Raw genomic sequence first — 21,703 nt, 5'->3', positions numbered from 1 at the left:
TGCCCGCTTTGATACTTTACCTGGAAAGCTTTGCTCCTCAACTACAACCACAGACAGGACAGAACCAACCAGAACTGCTTTTAAATCCCTCTAGCTTTTTGCAGACCAATTCGCATTTTTGCATCTGGTCCTAAATAGCATCTCAAAGAGCCTCTAGAGACAATTGTCAGGATGCAGGTGTCTTTTGCTTGCACTGAGCACAACCTGAAGAGCCGCAGCGAGGATCGACTCTGCGGCCTTCGCACTGCCCCACCACCAGGGGGAGGCAGTGGGGGAGGAGGTGGTGGAGGGAGCGGCCAGGGAGGCAATGGCAACTACATCCCCCAGGGCTCGTCCAAACCCAGGGACGTGCCAGGGTCACGCCCGGTCCCTCAGGGTCATGCCCACATGAAGGAGGCCATTGGACGCCACAGTAGTATGAAATACAGGTGAGCAAGCGAGGGTCCCAACCCCGTTCAGGGTGGTTGGGGCTGGAGGGTGGGCTTCGACGACACTCTGACTGAGGCAGTTGACATTGACATAATGGTATCCGATTGCATGAGAGGACTTGAATAGGCTCTCGTGTGGTGGCCGTATAAAAGCGGGTGGCAGGTTAACCCGCTGGTGAGTGATAGATTACTATGATGAACAAGCGAGACAAATCGTCTCCCTGGAACACGATGGCAGCTCAGGTTACCTGTGAGCACCTCGTCTCTCCAGGAGAGGCTTCTCTCTCTGCTCTGGATGCAGGCCAGCCTGGCCCCGTTTCATTGAATTTCAATCAAACTCGTGAGTTGTTATAGCTGAGTAGTGTCCTTGGCGTGAATGTTTTGTTTTGTCTTATTATTATTCTATATACGACGTTGTAAGTGGCAGAGAAAGCTGGGTGTATTTTATGTAGCACCAAATTTATATTGCCTGTCGTGGAGATCACATTTTAGATTCAGTTAGACTGGGAGGATACTGTAATATTGATTGAGCAGTTTTATAGTCGCATGTTGGAATCAATCATGAATTTAAATTTAAAGATACTGAAAGAAGAATAATGGGAGAATAAAAGATAATTAATTTGTCTTTTGTAAAAATGGATCCAACGTCGGAGAAGTTTCTAAACCGACCCAGAGTGTGTTATTCTGACTAGAGGAAGAAAATGCCCCATAGCTCAATTCTGACACCATTCTCCTCACTCAATTAAGTTTTCGCTTTAAGAGGCTGTTTAAATAGAGAACAGGCACAGAAGGAAATGGGGATGTCACAATGAAGTGTTCTTTTTTGTTATGCGCACATTCATTTAATTGGATTGAAGATTTATAACCTGGTTACTGTTTTGTCCTCATTGGATTTGTCTTCAATCATGGAAACTGTATGGAAAATGGCCAGTGGTAACACCCAGCACATCTTTAGTGTCTCTCTTATTTCAGGAGCAGCAGGAAGCTCTGTGCCTTATGAGTGCCCCCTTACCCCCCCCCCCCCCTCCCCACACACACACACACGCACACACACACACTTTTTCCTGGGGCGTCGGCACCACAGTGAATTTTACAGGCCTGTGGATGACGGAACACTCTGCTCTCGTTACTTTCTTTATTTGAATTAGGAGACCCATAATCATTTTGTCTTTGCAATTGTGACTCACTTATCAAAAATGACAGTTTTTTTTTCTTCTCATCCCCGATCTGTTTCGGTTTGAAGATGCAACTGAAATAACATTGTCATAATTTACTATTTCATCCGGTCACAGTTGAAAGAAAATCTGTCTCCTTTACTAGTTGACAAGCTAGAGAACATGATGTTCGAGTAGAAATTTTGAACCCTTTCCCTGTCAAAATATAATGTTAATGCACTGCTAAACCGGTGCTCCTCTCGGTTCAGCACAGTCATATCTCATGTCTGAGCTGGGATGTCCTCTGATGTGTGGCTGGTGGAGCAGGTAGTGATGGTCCTGGCTCTAACCCCGTTCACATGCCCTTCACCCCCTGGGACCCGTGGGTGGGAGATGTGCTGGTTGATGAGCCAACTCCCCCTATCTTGCCTTCCTCCTTCTCTGCATGTTCCCTAATTGCCCATGCTAAGTCATTAGTCTGGGCATTCATTAGACTGAGGGGGACTCCTCTCCAGCAGGCCACTGACCTACTCGCCCCCTCCAGCCCCCCCACCCCTCACCCACCCCGTTCAGCCCCCCCCCTCCAGCCCCCCCCCCCTCCAGCGCCCCCACCCCTCAGCCACCCCCTACAGCCACCCCCACCAACCCCCTCCAGAGCCCCCCCACCACCACCACCACCCTCCCTCCCCCGTCAATGCTCCTATAAACCATCAACTCCCACACTCAGTCTGCCTCAGTCTTACTCCACCCCAAGTCAGCTCTCTCCCTGTCTGCCTCTCCGTTTTCACATTTCTGCCTCGCTCACTCTCTCCATCGGCCTGTCTCTCTATCTTACGCTCTGTCTCATCATTGTGTTATCTGTCTCTCTCCATCGGTCTCTACCCCTCCCTTCATCTGTTTTTCTTCCTCTCTGTCTTTCTCTCTGATACACCCTCTTACTTTCTCCTTTTCTCTGTCAACACTTGCGGGTGCATTGCAGCATTCTCTGCACGCTAGCTTTAACTACCTGTTTTGTTCGTAGAAGCAGATATTTTGCAGTGTAATAATATACTGTAGGTTTCACGTGGTTTTAAAATATATTCATTGTCAATTGTTTGATACTTGCCACAGTGTGTTTACCTCTGAAGAGGGTCTGTGGACTGATTCTCTCAAATGGATGTTAATCTTCCTGTCCCAAAGACACACTCCAACTAGTGATATCCCCCGGGTGTTTCCTACTTGTATCTAAGTCCTGCTGAGATTAAGAATGATTCAAAAGAATGAATTAAAAAGCATTCATTCTGTCAGAGAATGAGATGTTCATCCAAACTATCATTGAGGATATTCTACGATTAAAAGGCACTTATTCATAAAGTGAGGAATGGGGTTACTAATGAGGTTATGGGTGTTACCAGATGACGCACATAATCGCAGAGCAAAACAGAGAACGAGTGTGTGTGCCTGTCACTGTGTTGGCACAGCTGCATCTCTGAGAACGTATCACCCCAAGGAGCTGAACGTACGTAACCATCTGTAGATATGTCTCCTACGTGTGTCTCAGGTGAATTCTAATTGCGTACGTCAGCAAAGACTACAGTGCTGACTGCACTGTGAAACAGAACCACCTCAGTGTGCATTGTGTCTGTGCTCCTGTGCTGTTGTGTGGAAACGACGAGCCCCTAAAATCACCTCGCCGATCTTATATGATTTATAGGAAGAGACTTAGTAGGGGAAGAAGAACACAGGAGGCCATATGTGCTGTGCGAGGAGAAAAAAAACAACATCTGGGCTTCGGTGTGTGTGTGCATGAGTATGTATGAATGCACGCATGCATGCATGACTGTACGCAGATCTGTGTGCATTCCAAAGCAGAACGCCAGCAGACCAGCCCACAGACCAGCTCCCGCATCCTATGAGCATTCGTGTCAGGTCTGTGTTATCTGTGGGTGTGCGTGTGAATGGGTGTGTGTGTGTGTGTGTACCTGTGTGTATGTGCGAGTCTCTGATCCACCCAGAATCACAGATAACAGCGCTGCGGACTGCAGCACTGCAGAGTGGGGGGGGGGGGGGGCGTGGAAGGGTTGGGGGGGGGGGGCAATTGTCACACATAGCAACAGTGACACTCAATCTCAGTTATGTAGTACCAAAAGGAAGTGTATGACACACTGTATATAAACTACAACCCTGCTTTTACACTATATCTTCACAACCTCTCACCCGTATGTCTTTCAATTTAGGAAGATTCAGAACAGTTCCGTTTCTAAATATCACTCCTCAAAGTGACATGAAGCCATTGTGCACGCTACACAGTGTGTCCGCAGCTTAGATGTATAGGAAGCAATTAATCGAATATACTGTAAGGCACCCAAGTATCTTTCTGTTCAGCCTTTTACATGTGCCTCGTCAATTACCCATGCACTTTGTTGAAACCAAATAAACACACGCATTTCGAGTCACCTGAGTAATTCACACATTCGCACGGCAAACACATGGAGAGTAGCACACATATGCACAAATCTAAAAATAGCTCTGGCCAGGCAATGAAAATAGAGCAGGGGGAAAATAAAGCTGAGCTCGTCCGCCCGGATCTAAACGCTCTGACAGTCTGTCTCTTTCCATCGGGCTATTTGTGGCGGACACAGGCAGGCAGAGAGGCGAGGCGCTGGAGATGAAAAGACGACGAAGAGATGAGTTCCGCTGCAGTTCGGCTGCCTCCCCAGCTGGCTCCCGGTCTAATTAGGATGGAGCAGAGCGCGTGGAGGAGGAGAGCAGCCATGAAGCCCACAGAATCTCCTGTTAAACAGACCCCATGGTCGGACAGAGTCCTCTCGTTCTGCTCTCTGTTCCATCTAAGCTGCCCTGCAGTGGGTACATGCATGGATGTTGCATGCCCATGCAGTTAAGGACTGAATATGGATGAGCAGTTAAATCACCCCCGCCCCCCCATCGCAGCTTATTATACAGTACATGTCAACCATGTTGTAGGGCACAATGCCCTCCAGTTGTCCAAGGGACGGCGTATTACTCTGAACTGTGATGTAAGAAGTGTAATAGGTCAACATGTTTAACAAGGCTGGGCACTCTGTTGTTACGCATTATTTTAGAACAAAAACCACTTAGCAAAATTGCACAGTGGGTCTCACCGTAGCTGGTATTAGTGTTTCATAGTCACACATGCTGAAATATAATGTACAGCTGTTGACATTGACCTTAGCTATAGGGGATACTGGATAGTCAATCCTGTGCCGACAAATTGGATGTGCAGAAAGTGCAGTTGGAGTTTTTAGAGAAGGTACAGTCATGTCCATATTAATGTGTTCCTCCTTGAACCCTTCTTTGTTTTCCCCCGCCTCCGTTTCTCTCCCTCTCCCTCTCTCTCTCTCTCTCTCTCTCTCTCTCTCTCTCTCTCTCTCTCTCTCTCTCTCTCTGTGTCTCTCTTTCTCTCTGTTTCTCTTTGTTTCTCTTTCTCTCTTTCTTTGTCTCTCTCTTTCTCGCTCTCTGTCTCTCTCTCGCTCTCTCTCAGAAACCTTGGGAAGTCAGGGCTGCGTGTGTCTTGCTTGGGGCTGGGTGAGTAAAGCTGGTTCCCAAACAACACCATAAACATCTTTGAAAAATGTATCAGGCACACGGAACAGCTCAACAGGACTCATTGTCAATCTGTCTGTGTCCATTCGTCTGCCTGCAGGCACCTGGGTGACATTTGGATCACAGATCTCAGACGAGGTGAGGGCCCAAACGTTTTGTTTCCATGTCCTTCTCTCTCTCCCTCCCTCCCTCTTTCTCTCCTCCATTATTTCTGTCTGTCTCCCCCCCCCCTCTTTCAATCCTCGTTATTGCTTTTCTCCCTTTTTCTTTGTGTCTTTCAGTAGCTATCTCTCTTGTCCCCTCAGACGGCTGAGAACCTGATGACCATCGCCTATGAGAACGGTGTGAACCTCTTTGATACGGCGGAGGTGTACGCTTCGGGCAGGTCAGCTCCTGCACACATCACCCCTTTTCTGATCGATACGGCTCTTTTATCTCCCCTCTCTCTATCTCGCCCTTACCTTTCTCTCTGACACCGTTCATTACCTGTCTCTCTCTCTCTCTCTCTCTCTCTCTCTCTCTCTCTCTCTCTCTCTCTCTCTCTCTCTCTCTCTCTCTCTCTCTCTCTCTCTCTCTCTCTCTCTCTCTCTCTCTCTCTGTCCACAATCTCTCCGCACATGTTGTTGTTTGTGCGTCGCTGTTTATCTGGAACATTGTCTTTCCCCTCTCCGCAGGGCTGAGATCACCTTGGGCAACATCATCAAGAAAAAAGGATGGAGGTGATATTAGTCATGTATCTAATGTGACTCAAGCGCAAACAAAAAGTTGTCTGTCTGACCGCGTCAGATCAAAGCTTTTTTATGTTGTTCATAAGCACAGTCTGCACAGTGACATATGGGGCCTCTTGTTCACATGCAGTTCAGCTCATAACCTCTGTGGATAACAGCATGTTTCAGATGCGGTGTTTGACGACGTATGACCCCCCCTAACCCCTCTCCTCTCGTGTTTGGCAGACGCTCGAGCTATGTGGTCACAACAAAGATCTACTGGGGTGGCCAGTAAGTAAGATGCCAGGAATAACATCCAAGTTTCTGTCATTGTTCTGGCGACGCAGACAAACTATTGTTGGGATTGTTCCCATGATGATGTACTTTATCACCCCCACAGGGCAGAAACGGAGAGAGGGCTGTCTAGAAAACACATCATCGAAGGTAAAGAAGAATGATCTCACAGGACATTATGTGATTGGAATGGGTACGAGGGGGGAAGCGGGGTTACGTGATTCATGACGATGAATATAAACTATCTCTGATGCAGGCCTGAGAGGATCATTGTCCAGACTCCAGCTAGATTATGTGGATATTGTTTTTGCCAACCGTAATGATGTCAACAGCCCCATGGAAGGTCAGTTACCTTTTATCAACACTACAAGATGCATGGTTGATGTTTCTGAATGTTTCAGAATCTGTGCTTGTATGGTGCCTCCTGTTATAGTCAGATGTCTGTCAAACAGCACCACACAGCCTGGCTAGTCCACTATTAGTCAGCTCAGTTTCCTTACAAAGCTTTAAAATGAGCATTGTTTATATCTTTTGTTGAACGACTGTAGCCTCTACAGTGCATGTGTGGCCTCTACAGAGCTTCATGGTCTTTAACGTCATACGTATGTTTGTTTGCAGAGATCGTCCGGGCCATGACCTTCGTAATAAACCAGGGAATGGCCATGTACTGGGGAACCTCTCGCTGGAGCGCCATGGAGATCATGGCAAGTTCCTCCCCATCTCTCTCTCTCTTTTTGGCACACCTTCTGCCCATGAGGTCATATTAACACCTGCTCTCGTCTCCTGATGACATAAGGCCCAGCGAGGGGTAGTGGGGGATGCCCACACTAATGGTGTTGTTCTCCCTCCCTGCCCCTAGGAGGCGTACTCTGTGGCGCGCCAGTTCAACCTGATTCCACCCGTGTGCGAGCAGGCAGAGTACCATTACTTTCAGAGGGACAAGGTGGAGGTGCAGCTTCCTGAGTTATACCACAAGATAGGTCAGTCACAGTATCACATGACCGGCGTCATTGTTGACTGTCCAGCCCGAAGCAGTAAACATGTACTCTCTCTCTCTACTCCTGTGAAGTCAGTTATCACATGAGGATCTCTCATGTCAGGCCCTGCTTAGATACACCAAGAAGGGAGAGGCGGAATAGAATCCTGCCCGGAGATGTTTTATTAAGTTTAATATGACTCACACGTTATGTGTTTTTTTCTCTGACTAAAACATGACGCTTTTTTTTAACAACACCCTCTCTTTTTGTTTCAGGCGTCGGGGCAATGACCTGGTCTCCCCTTGCATGTGGGCTGATCACGGGGAAATACAGTGAAGGTGTGCCTGACTGCTCACGGGCATCCATGAAGGTGAGTTCTGTCATGAAGGCAGGGGAAAAGGGTGGGGGAAGAATTCTGTGGGTTAGAAACACCTGGGTTTTAAAAACTGTGTTTTCTATGTGTGTGTGTGTGTGTGTGATCTCCCCTGAAGGGCTACCAGTGGCTGAAGGAGCGAGTGAACAGTGAAGACGGTCGCAGACAGCTGGCCAAGATCAAGGAGCTCCATCTGCTGGCTGATAGACTGGGCTGTACTGCTGCCCAGTTAGCCATAGGTACAGTTGTGTGTGCATGCATGCGTTCGCGCGCGTGTGTGTGTGTGCATCCGTGTGTGCATTGTTGCCCGTGTGTATTGTACACTCTTCCATCAACACTTCTCGACGCTCACAATTTTGATGTTGGTATTGTCGTATCCAAGCCCAGTTCTGTGTGTCGGTCTCTAAGCATACGTGTGCGCTGCTGTCTGTGCTTGTTCTCCAGCGTGGTGTCTGCGCAGCGAGGGAGTCAGCTCGGTGCTGCTGGGAGTTTCCAACACCGAGCAGCTGGTGGAGAACTTGGGTGCCCTCAGGGTAATGACGCACCCCTGAACTGCACATCGCTCTGACTTCACTCCGCATTGCATGCTCCTCAACCCTATAGTCAGTAGTTAAAGTCTTATAGTCAACCGTGAAAAAATCCCCCATCGAAAACACTATCTTTGATCATTTTTTGGTATTTTGTTATTATTAAACTTTCCCTTTTTCATAGTAACTGTTAAATTGTTACACAATAGACAAAGTAGCACTGAAGCAGGTCAAGCAACTCTGTGCCCCTCTGACTGACTGACAGACTGCTCCACCCCTCTTCAGGTCCTGTCCCAGATGACTCCTCAGACTGTCACAGAGATTGATGCGCTCCTGGGAAACAAGCCCCACTCAAAGAAAGAGTCACGGGCATGAAAAAAACAACAGAACAAACAGTGAGATGAAGTCAGGGGAAGATGAGGAAGAGAGACAAGGACACTGGGGGGCATGGCGTTTGACCCTCCTGGCGTTTGGCCCTCCTGTGTACTCAACAACATGCATGTCCTCCGCAACATCGTGCTTCCAGTTCTTGCGCGTTTCCATTCTGCGCATTACATCGTATCAAGTATGAACAAAAAAAAAAAAAAAAAGGAAACCTTTCAATGTGCATAAACAAAGGTTAGGTTCTTATATATTACACATTAACAAGTCTTCACTGACTGATCACTTCTAAGAAGAGGGTGTGGCCATCAGGTTTCTGTCTTCCCAAGAGACCAATGAGACAGCTGGAGAAGGCGAGAGTTGATGGGGAAAGATGGAGGGCCTATAGTTGTCTGGAGGACTGCTCAGTTGCCTAAACAAACGGGACCTTTCTTTACCAAGAATGACGTTTCCATTCTAGAAGACCGAGCCCCTCTCACTTGACTGTAACTGAGGCTGTCGTAGTACACACTGTCCCTGCAGCGGCCTGTTACTGTAGTCTCTCTGAGGTTAGGTACCCAGCAGAGAGCCAAAGGTTAGCACACGTGTGTGGCCCTGTCATTTACCCTCGTGTGCATGTGACTGGCCTGGCAATTTGTGTGCTTGAACAGCAGTGTCTTCCTTTGCCTCCTCTCTGTGTAAACTGTGCGCATGTCCCTTTAAGAAAGAACAGCCCTTTCAGGGCAGTCAATGTGGCATGGCTTTTGTGGTTTGTGTAGATTTGCTGTGCCCCTGTAAGCGGTCTCATTGCACTAAATGGACAAGCAGGCTGATCTAGGGTATGCGTGGCTGGGCGCTTTAGTGTCACTGACTGCTTGCAGCACGCAGCCAAGTCCAACTCCATTAGCCTATGTATTATCCTATATTCTATATCATACAATTTTGGCGTTAATGACAATGAAAATCAAGGCTTCTCCTTGTTCTCTTGGAAGAGCTGTTTATTTCCCTCTAAGAGTATAGACGGAGTGGACTGATGAAAATATATTTTCACCCCAATGACTGAGACAGTGGGTAGAACAATGTATGGTGTTTTGTGATGCTAGGTTTTTAACGAAACCATATAATATGTCATTCATCATTTTCCATACTTAGAAAACATTATTCTGTGGCAAAACCAATATGTTTAACCCATCTAGCCTGTGGATTCTACTGTAGGAAGAGTTAAAAGAGTATTAAGGACTCTTCTAGAATTTTTTCTGAGTAGAACGTAGCATTAGAGAAATGCAGGGTCACTGCACACACTGTGAGTCAATGAAACCGACTCACATGTTAATCGATTTGTAAATCCAAAAGAGTATTTCTATCTTTCCTAAAAGATGCAACAAATGCACAGGATAAAAGGGTAATCAGGATTTAGACTGGAGGAATGAAATCCTGTTTTTGGAGTCCTGGTTGTTGAGTTTAAGATTATGAAATTCAACATACCTTGTGGCACAGGTCACAGTGGTAAGAGTGAGGCAGATTTATATGTTGTCTTCTATGAGCAGGCTGGACACATACTTTAGCTGTGTAGCTCTTTATTTTGTAGAAATTGTTATTCTTTTCCGTATGGAAAAAATGTATTACTGCCTCTTTATTTTGATTGTCATGTTAACTTTGTCATGTTTCAAGAGCCTATTATTTTTTATCTCCTGTAGGTTTTCTGAAATTGAGTTCTCTCATGAGTACCCATGAATTTAAATAGAGGAAGATTTGTCCCATTATTGTTATTTCCCATATTGATGAGAGCAAACAAGTGTGTACTGTGCTTTTTGATACAGTTAAATGTTATTAATGTTCATATTAATTTGCAAATGAACTCTACTGTTCTTCAGTGGATTATGAAAAATGCTGACTTCTTGTTTGATTCATGTGGAAAGATTCTTATATTAACTGATCCAATAATATTGATGCCTCTATGTTAATGTGATATGACTGACAGGATCATAGTTGACAAATGCTCATATATATAAATACTTCAATCACTCCTGAAGACTGTAACTTTGCCCGCATAACTTATATTTTATTGTCTTGAAACTAAACGAAAAAAGAGAGAAAGAAGCCTTGTACTGAATGTATCATGCTTGACCTTAAAATACCAGAGAAAACTAACTTACTTTAACTCCCATGTCTTTTGTAGATGTTTTTTCTAACCATGTCACACAGGCCAAGCTGAAATATTTAATACAGATATACAAATACATGTACATACACTCCCACCACACATGGACTCATAGCTACTTTGAGTATTACAACATACAGGCGCGGTCATAGGTGCAGACCGCTTTCCTGGTTTGCGGATCAAATATACATCGCTATATTAAGAATACATTGCAAGTTCGTTTTCAATCATGGCCAGTGACCACAACCCTTCCTCTGTGTTCCTCCAGGGCACTGACTTGACATGAAATGAGCTGGTGAGTCAGCCTATCCTCTCTGTTCTACACCCACTATGTGCTTTATGTGTTTGCCCACCCACTTTCTACTGTCTATCAGCAGTGTCTGTCACCTCCTCATGCAGATCTAACTGTGTCCCTCTGCTTTCCTACTATGTTGAAGTAAACACACAGAGACAGCTGGAAGTCTGACCTTTACGGAGAGAGAGAGAGAGAGAGAGAGAGAGAGAGAGGCAGAGAGACAGAGAGAGAGAGAGGCAGAGAGAGAGAGGCAGAGAGAGAGAGAGAGGCAGAGCAGAATGGAGGAATGTATTAATGTTGCAGCACAGATGACTTACACACCAACATTTCAAAGTGTGTTTATGACAGCCTGCTAAGTCATAATCAACAGTGGTTTTAGAGTCGAGATCATAAAAGAGCACATATGCATTTTACATAGTGTATTATTTGTCACTATAGCCGTCTAAAATCGAACGTTGACAAAATATGAATGGGACTTTTGATTCTCTACAGAGAAAATGAAAACTCCACCCACCGCGGCTACCCAGAAATATAAAACGTGCGAGCCTACTCCAACAACTTACTGCGGTTGCGTAAACCCTCCCACTTATTTCTATAAACAAATCGTACTTCCGTTGGTGGTCATTCAATCCAAGATGGCGGACCTTCTGGGCTCAATCTTGAGCTCGATGGAAAAACCTCCAACAGTCGGCGACCAGGAAAGCCGACGAAAGGCCAGAGGTATAAGCCTGATCTAACAGACAACGTTTGGTCCTACGTAAATTTTTTTGGGAATGCAACTAAAGAAAGTAAATTTGATGTCATAATTAAGATATAAAGGCTTATTCTCTTCATCCTTATACATCCTAGTATGTCTGAGTGCGAAATTAACCAGTCATGGAGGACTATTTGCCCTTGTAGTCAATTTCGTTATCGTTTAGTACTTTCCATTGGACATAAAAAATATAATCTAGCGCTCTTATTGGCCCAACGATCTATCATGTAGGCATCGTGTAGGACGCTACTTGCTGTAGGAAAAGCTCCACCCCTTTACGCCTATGCGTTTTCGTCATATTAATGAATAATGTAGTAGGCCTTAATGTTGCCCGTACATCCCAACTGAGTTTGACATATTTTAATATTCTGATGGATATGCATATTGATTTTATGTTATGATAAAAGAGTTAACTTAAAGTGAAGTATGTCGGTGCCAACATTTACACATGTTTACCATTTAACAGAACAGGCTGCACGCATCAAGAAGATGCAGGAGGATGAGAAGAAAAAGAAAGCCGAGTTCAGAAAAAAGGTCAGAATCTTCAGGGGTTCTTGTTCATGCGTCTTTTTTGCCCTCGTTAATTTCACTCAATGTTCTATCATACCAAACCAAATAATTTAATATTATTCTGCCCATTGTCTACTGAAGATCCGACACACTTAAACTCCACCTCTGTTTTACAGATGGAGAAAGAAGTGTCAGAATTCATTCAAGACAGTGCCCAACAGAAGAGGAAGTACAATCCTATGGGGAAGATTGAAAGGAGTATATTGTGAGTGAACAACTGCATGTCAAGAGTTCTATAAAACATCGCTCGAACAATATTAACTCCCCTCTTGTCTGGCTGTAGGCATGACGTTGCAGAAGTGGCTGGTCTGACATCCTTCTCCTTTGGCGAGGATGAAGAGAGTAGATATGTCATGCTTTTCAAGAAGGTCAGTATCCGTCAGCGTAAACACTTTTATTCATTGTATTCTTCACCGTCACCGGATCATCATACCTAAAATATGCACTGGGTTCCACTGAGCAGTATTGTCAACGTTGTGTCCCTGATTTGCAGGAGTTTGCGCCGTCCGACGAGGAGCTGGAGGCCTACCGTAAAGGAGAGGAGTGGGACCCCAAAGTGGCCGAGCAGAGACGCAGGCTCAAAGTAAGGCGGGAGGTAGAGAGGTTTCTCACTTCCAACCAAACATCTGGAAACACGAACAATCTGCATTCGGATTTAGAGGTGTATAAATAGGCTGCAGAAAGATCATGACATGACAGATGTGTGTTTCCATGCGACGCTCAGCTTCATCACAACCCTGGCAGTAGGCTCCAGGTTTTGGAGCTGTTGCCCTGTGGAAGTGTCAGATAGTGATCTTTGAATCTGGCTTTCGCAGGAACGGGCTGCTTTGGAGGAGGCGGCAGCCAGCAAGTCCGAAAAGCGAGCGGCTTCTCCCAGCTCCAATTACCGTGACAAGTACAGCCATCTCATCGGCACCTCCTCTGCTAAGGACGCCGCACACACACTGGAGGCCAACCAAGCATACGGCTGTGGTGAGTGTAAAGAACATGGGAGGTTTTCTCCAGAGAGTTCCATCTTTTCAATCCACACTCTGCTTTGCGTGTGTGTGTGTGTGTGTGTGCGTGCCCACTATGTTGTCTGAGTCTCTGGCTCATCTCTGTCTCACCCTCAGTGCCTGTCGCTAACAAGAGAGACACCCGCTCCATAGAGGAAGCCATGAACGAGATCCGGGCCAAGAAGAGGCAGAAGAAAGGGGAGGAGGACACAGGAGCAAGCAGCACTAGTTAGTGTGTGTGTGTGTGTGTGTGTGTGTGTGTGTGTGTGTGTGTGTGTGTGTGTGTGTGTGTGTGTGTGTGTGTGTGTGTGTGTGTGTGTGTGTGTGTGTGTGGGTATGTGTGTTGTGTGTGTGTGTGTGTGTGTGTGTGTGTGGGTATGAGAGAGTGTGTGTGTGTGTGGGTATGAGAGAGTGTGTGTGTGAGTGTGACATTATGATAGAGGAGTACCTCTGTCAGTATCTGTTGTACAGTGTTTACCGACAGTACTAGAATATTCTACACTTATACTACTGTTTTGAGCCTCAACAGGGAAAGACAGTCTTATTGCGACATCTAGTGGCAGTTCTTTTTTAAAGTTATAATGTCTGTAATCTCCAAGTTTTTTCCAGTGGACAGGATACTTTACGTTAAGATGACATCTGTTCAGAATGAAACCATCTTGATTGGTATTCACATGAAAATATTAATACAAAAATAAAGTTTTTTAGACCGTTTTAAACTGTTAGGTGTAAAGGCAAGTCTGTGACTGTCTCTGGAATGCTTCATTTTATCAGTTGGGTCTGAAAATCAAATTCCAGACATGTATTTGGTTATTGCAGTCCCTATACAGAATTATAGGCCATGTTGTGGACATTACTATTGCTGTGTAAAAAAAAAGTTTGTTGTTCCATGTTTTCTTTACCCAGTTTATAGTAGTCAGGCATCAACAGTTTTATCTTATTGCAATGTTTCAATAAATGAAGTGTTCAACTTATTTCTGTATGTGTGTTGTCCGTGACCTGCTACGTAAGAACAACAAAAAACTTACAATTCTTGAAGGTGCAACTTTTATTGAACAAATCCTATTGGATAGTTAATAGTACTCTTCAAAAAGCCGTGCTGGTCGACAGGTCAAGTTCCATCTCGGTCTGTTGACGCGTCCTCGTAATAGTGGAAGCAAACTTAGTCTTCTATGTTGCCATGACCATTTCTCAACCAATGTTGAACACACTCCGCCTCTGGTACTTCGCTGATCTGGCCTTTCTCTTCGACTCAGGTTATTAATGTTAGGTCTGCCTCCTTGTGGCTGTGGCCCCCCACGTGCAACTTCAAGCTGGTCATTTCCTTGAGCAATTAACGCCTGTTGAGCACGAGTCATCACCATGATGAGCCAGACGCGTCTCAAGACGTCGAATGCGCGTTATTATTAACCTCAAACAAATAAACCAATTTCATTATGACGTAATACACGCTGGTGAACCCTTTGCATCGTTATAATATAACGGTTCGGCCTATAGGCGTATGATGCGTAGACCCCATTGTGGGATGGAAATTAGTCCACATAAATATCTATAGTCTTTCTGGTTGGCCAGTCTTTCTATAAAACCTACATATAAATAAACATCTCAATGGAGCGTATGGGATAGTGGTTATTGCAACACCAAGATGTGTGCTCGCAACACCACACACATCAACAGTAGACACTGCCTTGTTTTATATATTTATATAATACATTTTATGATGCCATATAAAATAAGTAGTTAGTCTAAGTTCACTCATGTCAATGATGCACTGAAATTCTGACTGCACCAATCGTTAATGTTTGGACATTTGAGTGTTCTATCCTGTAGGAGGCGCCTTTGATAAACCGAGAATAAATGCGTGATTTTATGTGAAGTTTCACACTATCCTGGGGTTTGCTTCGCAGTTCGTGGAATTATTTTCGATTGGAGAATCATCCCGAAAATGAGGCAAATTCTCCTATTAATTTGCTTCAGTTGGCTTGCTGATTGTGGTGCGGAACTTCGTAGACGTGAAGGTATGACAGTGATTGGAAAAACCGTTATATTAAGCGGATTAAACCTAGTAGTATTTAATAACTTTAAGGATAATTAATCCAATAAAAAAACGTATGGACTAAACTGAAAGCGTTACGTCAACGCCGCTCTTACCTAACAATTTTTTCATCTTAAAAAAAATGCTTTGCAAAAATACTTTTCATGTGGTCGAACGACTCAATCAATTATATATGCCTTGATTAGAGTGCATCTAAGGCAGCGATTAGTTTACGTTAACTTCTGTGATCATCTTATCCCATGTATTTTCTTCAGCAGCGTTGGGAGTTGTCTGCTCATTTAAAGAAAAAACATACCGACCCGGAGACAGCTGGCATCCCTATCTGGAGCCTTTTGGATTCATGTTCTGTATGCGCTGTGCTTGCACTGAGGTAGGCTACACTACATACTGACTGACTAACCCACATGGATGGATGAAGCCAGCAGACACCGGACTACAGAAACAGGATTTGTACCTTCAGAGAGAGGTCAAAACACTGCTGCTAACAAAGTTATAACTATAATTTACATTTCTACTTAACCATTTTGAGTTGTTCTTATGATAGTTTCTGACAGAGTTGAGAGTTAGAGTAGCCTGGGTGTTGGTGTAACATGTGCTTGATGTAATGGCCACATGTGTGTTCTGGTGGGTGGTATTTCAGTGTGTGCCTATAAACCAGGTAACGCGGTTTCTCTCTTAGACAGGCCATGTGAAATGTAACACAATAAAGTGCCCAGCTCTTCGCTGTGAGAATCCTGTGACTGATGCCAGGCAGTGTTGCCCCCGTTGCACAGGTATCTTCTCAAAAGCACAACGGAACAAATAACCAATCAGTTAATTGGGCCTTTTAAGTTTGCAATAACACCTGCGTGTCAAAGGACATGGGTTTCCTAACTCTTTCGCACCCTTTGTAGTATCCCAGCGGTAAACTTGTAAAACTTCCTGTGTTTTCTGTGGTTATTTTTTGTGTGCTCTGTGAAGACGAGCCGAGGATTCCTGCAGGATTGAGAGCCCCAGTGAAGTCCTGCAGGTATAATGGGAGTATTTACCAACCAGGGGAAACCTTTACCAAACTTGACCTCTTCCCATCCAGACAGACTAATCATTGTGTCATGTGCACATGCTCTGTAAGTAACTATTTTCATCTACTTTATTAAAACTGTTTAAGTTTATGCAGAGGATTTGACGGTGATAATAGTTTTTCCGGTTTAGCCGTAGAACATTGTTTTTCTCCCATGCTGTAGGTTTATGGCAATTTTCCAACGATTTGATCCGATCCCTACTTTAATCCAAACATAATCCCATTTCTATCATATTACTATCTACTTCTCATTTTCTTCAGAATGGAAACATCTTCTGTGCTTTAAAAAGCTGCCAACCGTTGACCTGTTCCTCACCTGTGTCCATTCCAGATACATGCTGCCTGGTTTGCAAAGGTTAGCCACACTTCTTGGTTTAGACATTGTTTTTATTGACTATTTCATTTGCATACTTTTAGTGACTTTTGTTTGTTATAATGAAAATGGCGTTAAAACACAAATGTTTGTTTTGTGGTCAATGTATTTCTCTTGAAAGAAGATGGCGGCATGAGTGAGTTTTCTACGCCTGAAGATGGAGGACAGCAGTTGAACCGAGGAGTTGTATGTGATTCGACTTTTCGTTTGGTTAACTTGGGATTTAGTCTGTTCAAGTAGACAAATATTATAATGTGATATTGCTTCAGTATATTAAATAATATTTGAAGTTTAATTAAAGCCTTATTCCTATCATTTATGCTATCAATAAATCATAATACTACCCCTCCCCCCAAACAAAATCTTCACCCATGATACATTTGAAAGTAAACATCTAACATCTGTGTATAGAACATGAAGCATGGCCTCCCTCCAAAGTATTGACATTGGACTAGCAAGGGATGCCAAAATAGCCCTATGATGACTGGTCCTGTTTGTGTGTGTAAATACACCAGAGACATTCCGTGGATCAGTGTGCTGCAGAGCAGCTCCGAGAGCGGTCTGTCAGGGGGACTCCGTCCACAGCCAGGGTCACCCCCAGAGGCCTGAGCCTGGCCAAGCTGCACCTCAAAGGGGGCTCAGAGACCACAGTCAAAATCGTCCTCCAGAAGAAGCACTTGAGAGGTGAGTCGCTCGTCTGTGAGACAGTTTGTGTGCACAGAGTCACCCATAAAACTCAGGGATTGCCTCTTGTATTGGACTGTGTTGTGGGTTTTAATTGATTTTTTTTGCTGCTCTCAGCTTGTTTGTACAGCGGCAAGACATATTCCCATGGGGATGTGTGGCACCCGGCTCTGGGGAAGGTTCTAGAGTGCATCCTGTGCACCTGCAGAGATGGCCTTCAGGACTGCAAACGGATCACATGTCCTGGCCAGTATCCATGCGATCATCCCATGAAAACAGAGGGAAAGTGCTGTAAGATTTGTCCAGGTATCTCAGCGCGGGTTACGAACAACACAGTATTGTTTTTGATTGACTGGCACACCCATCGAATGATTGTAATCGTCGGGGGTTTGAACATGACTGAATTGCTGTGTCGTTACCGTAGAGCTGAGACCAGAGAACAGGACGGACTGCTATCATGGGCACGGCAGTAACACCCTCTTGGTGTACAAAGTGGAGCCATCATCCAAAGTTCACCCAGAGGACATAGTTAGAATAATTGCTATTGAAAGACAAGGGACTGCTGAAGTCGAAGTGCAAGTGTGGAAAGCCGTAGGAGGTAACTGGGGTTGGGGCTACCATTAGAGGACCTGCCAAACAGAACTGTTATTACAGCATTGATGAGAGTGTGTTTGGTTGTGATACACGGTGGCATAATACCAAATCTTTAAGAGACTTAATTTGTGAATTGAGTATGATGAATTTTGTGTTCTCCACAGGTGTTTTGCAAATGATAGAAACTGCAGAGACTCAGAGGAAAGACGTTATGGATCATCCTGAAAACTACACACTATTGACAACACTCACTGAAGGTAGTGCAACGCTCACCCCAGTGCTGCAGCGTTGAATAAGGAGGCGATGACTTGCTTGCAACTTCTTTGCATTTATTTATGGAACACAGCTTAACTCCGGCCACTGTTGGCCATGACCACACTTTACATTCAGCTCTTCAACAACCAACCCAGCCCCCGCTCTTCTCAACCTCCCAAACTCCAGTTGTCCCCCCCCCCTCTCACGAGACAATCCCCCCCCAATAGGTCTCAACAATAGAACCTCATTAACCTAGCTGGTAACATTAGTGCATAACACAAACACATGTAAACATTTGTCTAACTGATGGACTCACAATAACAGGGACACACGTTACAGTACCATAATCATTCAGCTTGCTAGTACCGACCCCCTTGCTGATCGACAGATTACATTTCAAGCACAGGAAGTAAACAAGATAGAGGTCTTATTCCCTTTTGTGTCAAATGTCATGTGAGCTATTTGTTTGTTTCTACACAGAGACCTGGAGGACTTTTAAGGATGAAGGAAATAAGCAGAGTGAATTTCCTCAGACCATCATCTGTGACGAAGGCATAAAGGAGGTAGTCAAGTTCTTAAACCCAGAACAGCTGGACTCAATTTGCTCAATTTAATTCTTAACTTAATCCTCAGTCTCAGTCAGTATTTTAAATCAACACTTATAAAGACGTCATCTGAACACAGCATATTCACACGTCAACAAGTAGAAAGGTGTTTTAGTTTTTTGTATTATTATGAGGACTATATTCAAACCTAGCTCACAATGTCATTTGAGATTACTAGTAGTGAGCAGAATTGTTGTCCAGATCATGTTTGGTAGTAGACACAATGTGCCTCTGATTAATCCACAGCTTCTTGTTGGCTCGTATTGTCCAGGCCTATTTAAGGTGACTGCAAACCATGATTACACTTTTCATAAAACATTTCAACCATACGAAACATGAGCACATGCATATGATAGAAAACAATTTTACATCTGGACTGAAAAACACATGAAAGCAAACTGTTTGGCTATCACTGATTCTGGTAAATACTACTGTTTGAAATATTATGGAATTTTTGAATGTACCAATGAATTATAATCATTATATTTATTGTAAATACAAATTGACAGATGTAATTTTGTGGCTGAAATGTAAAACGCTTGTGAATTTCATACATGGTACTATGTATATAGTATATCTATGGTTGTATTTGAATGTGTAAAATAATTGCAGAAGAGCCTAAAGCAGTAGTGCTCTGAGGACTGATGGATGGATCCAGTGTACTGCCATAGCCTTGATATTACTTGGATTTACTGCTGATACTATGAAATATCTTGAAATGAGTAAACTGTGGCACAGGGGGTCTGACAAACTGTGTTTAAGATATAAGTACCCGACACTCTGCTTGTTGGCATCCAGAGTAATCCCTGAGGTTTTAACTCAACGTAGAGATTTGTGCGTACAGACCGGCTTTGATATCCAAGCCAAAATGCATAGAAAACGTAAAGTATGTGTATGTAAAGACAGTCTATGTATGAAGTTTCTGTATTCTAAATTGTTAAATATATAATCTAATATATCATTTTCTTCCTGCTACAGTGTTTTCATTAATTATTTCTAGTGAATAGTTGAATTGGTTGGGTGGAAGGATTTTCTGTTTCATGCAATCAAACATTTGTCATATGTTGAGCCAGCTTTTCAAGGCCAGTTTTTTGCAGGCCAATTTTCCATGAGATTGTGTGTGGGATTTTGGTACTGATGTGTCCCTTTAGTATGGATGCAGAGCATTCTAGCACCTAAAAGTCTTAAACAGGGAGCCAACCAAGTACAACAGTACCTGGGGCAAGAATTCCTGCACAAGACAGGCTATTGTTTTCCACTGAACAAGCCTCCGAAAGCTGCAAACGAGAGGAGAGGGTTTGTTTGTGCCTTCAAATTGCACTTGTAATTTGGATTCATGCTCCGAAGGTGAAGTTTGTTTTCTCACAGGCTATAATGGCCTGAAGGTATGAGTAGAACAACAGAGCAGTGTGATTTTGAAATAAATGTAGGTCAGGAGTTGGAAGCACATCAATGTTTTTAAGACAGCCAGAGGAGGGAGAGGAGGTTCAGAGTAACACTGGGAAGTTATTAGGATATATATCAGCCCCGTAGCCTGTCGTTTTTTTATAGTAATGTTCTATCTTTAAGCAAGATGGATTTGTATTCTTAATATGTATAGTACTGGGGGAATTGTCATCTTTGGTCTTGAAAAAAAGAAAATATAACTTTTCCACAACTTCAACGAACTGTTATGGGTAGTAGGTGAAAATAGCTTGCATTTATCATTATAATTCTGCACGGCCAGCAAATGATCTCATCCTCCCATGTCTGCTTCATTGCTGAGGAGCGCTGTGAACAGCCTGTCAACAGACTTGTTTGGGTCAACAGGTGTGGGATCACACTAATTGTGAACATGCCATGTTCTGTGCAGTGGGCTAGAACTGTACTCACTAGCCTAAATTTGGGAGGAGTGCAGAGACTTGGGACTAATATCCCTTCTCTGTGAACTCCAAAAGTCTACGCTCTCTGTCCCAGGGCCACAATGAGTCATTGTTTTGCCCCTCACACATTGCGCCAGACAGCCCTGTCTATCTCTCACTGAAGGCCTGACAAAATATTTAGAAACAGAAGTCCCTCAGTTGTAGACCTTAATAGTCACACAATGGAGCTGTCATGTATTTGTGCCGGCTGTTGAAGTTGACAGCTTCTGGCAACATCTCTGTCTGTCTTCGCAGTTCAAGGGGGTTGTCTGTGGGAGAAGGTGCCCCAGATCACCTGGAAATAGTTTGTCTGCACCTTTAATTATTTCCCCTTCCTCATGTTCTATTTTAGCACTGTTGAAGATTTTCATTTATTGCCCCAGGAGCTTATCTTCCAATGACTTGCTTTTGGTGAAGATCTTTTCAGCGTCGACATGGTCCGTTCATTTTTTGAGTGGAAGTTTCAAATTCGCTCTAAGTAGCATTTGCTCAATTCAGCTATGCATGCTTAGTCTTGGCACTCGCAATGGTAACAGCTGGGTGCAGTCGGTGGGTATAAATCAGGTAGTGGGGTCAGCGTGCTTTCTGAGCATGTCTGCTCAACCCTGCTGCCCATTGTTAAAGGATATATCCGAGCATGGAATACTCTGAATTGAGGAAAAAGATTCCCTATATAAATAGATGGAACGTTTATCTTTTCTGTTCATGTGATAGAATGGTTTCTCTTCTGGGTTTTTTTCCAGAGCCTCTAAACGCTGCTTTTCTGCTTGCAGCTGGGAAGGAAATATGAGCTTGTGAGGAATATGACGGGATGTTTGTTGTAGATCACGAAGAAATGTTGTGTTTAGACTAGATTACGGCAGGTGAGGTAAGCAAACCAAACAAACGTCTAAAATATCTTCCCCAGAGCCGCTACACCACATGATGTCTCACAGATACTCTGTTTATGAGGAACTGAAGCATTAAAAATCAATCAGGCAGTCTTTTGATTCATAGGGAGCCAAATTGTGTTAAGT

At 44.1% G+C, this 21,703-nt stretch overlaps 3 protein-coding genes and 1 long non-coding RNA gene across 6 annotated transcripts; 3 read left to right on the top strand and 1 right to left on the bottom strand.

Moving 5' to 3' along the window:
* Nucleotides 1–171: 171 nt before the first annotated feature.
* Nucleotides 172–8,599, top strand: LOC146287980 (voltage-gated potassium channel subunit beta-3). The gene is made up of 14 exons (XM_084698405.1): nt 172–428; nt 5,085–5,128; nt 5,247–5,284; nt 5,452–5,531; nt 5,821–5,865; nt 6,100–6,144; nt 6,254–6,297; nt 6,404–6,490; nt 6,766–6,851; nt 7,007–7,127; nt 7,400–7,494; nt 7,616–7,736; nt 7,942–8,030; nt 8,310–8,599. The coding sequence occupies exons 1-14, from the start codon at nt 172–174 to the stop codon at nt 8,397–8,399; spliced, it is 1,242 nt and encodes a 413-aa protein (XP_084554531.1). The 3' UTR covers nt 8,400–8,599.
* Nucleotides 8,600–10,591: 1,992 nt separating this feature from the next.
* On the bottom strand, nt 10,592–11,647 carry LOC146287979 (uncharacterized). Its single transcript, XR_014755182.1, has 2 exons — nt 11,404–11,647; nt 10,592–11,012 (listed from the first exon to the last, which is right to left on the bottom strand). It is a non-coding gene; the product is annotated as an uncharacterized LOC146287979 (long non-coding RNA).
* On the top strand, nt 11,444–14,133 carry spag7 (sperm associated antigen 7). The gene is made up of 7 exons (XM_084698404.1): nt 11,444–11,560; nt 12,061–12,128; nt 12,281–12,369; nt 12,448–12,532; nt 12,658–12,747; nt 12,980–13,136; nt 13,277–14,133. Exons 1-7 carry the CDS (start codon nt 11,476–11,478, stop codon nt 13,390–13,392), a joined length of 690 nt encoding a protein of 229 aa, XP_084554530.1. The 5' UTR covers nt 11,444–11,475; the 3' UTR covers nt 13,393–14,133.
* A 926-nt stretch (nt 14,134–15,059) lies between these two features.
* chrdl2 (chordin-like 2) lies at nt 15,060–19,761 on the top strand. Of its 3 annotated transcripts, none has more exons than XM_084698346.1 (11): nt 15,060–15,177; nt 15,470–15,585; nt 15,895–15,988; nt 16,176–16,321; nt 16,537–16,630; nt 16,773–16,834; nt 17,164–17,332; nt 17,450–17,638; nt 17,757–17,930; nt 18,091–18,183; nt 18,662–19,761. In XM_084698346.1, the coding sequence occupies exons 1-11, from the start codon at nt 15,105–15,107 to the stop codon at nt 18,793–18,795; spliced, it is 1,344 nt and encodes a 447-aa protein (XP_084554472.1). In that variant the 5' UTR covers nt 15,060–15,104; the 3' UTR covers nt 18,796–19,761. The 3 variants fall into 3 exon arrangements, with proteins under 3 accessions (XP_084554472.1, XP_084554471.1, XP_084554473.1); XM_084698345.1 differs by having other exon boundaries at nt 16,770–16,834; XM_084698347.1 differs by having other exon boundaries at nt 15,065–15,177; nt 15,473–15,585; nt 16,770–16,834.
* Nucleotides 19,762–21,703: the final 1,942 nt, after the last annotated feature.

This window comes from Hypomesus nipponensis, chromosome 5 (assembly GCF_054491055.1).
Source record: "Hypomesus nipponensis isolate SF chromosome 5, ASM5449105v1, whole genome shotgun sequence".
NCBI lineage: Eukaryota > Metazoa > Chordata > Actinopteri > Osmeriformes > Osmeridae > Hypomesus > Hypomesus nipponensis.
The sequence above is the reverse complement of the archived record's forward strand: the minus strand, read 5'-3'. Positions and strand labels throughout refer to the sequence as shown.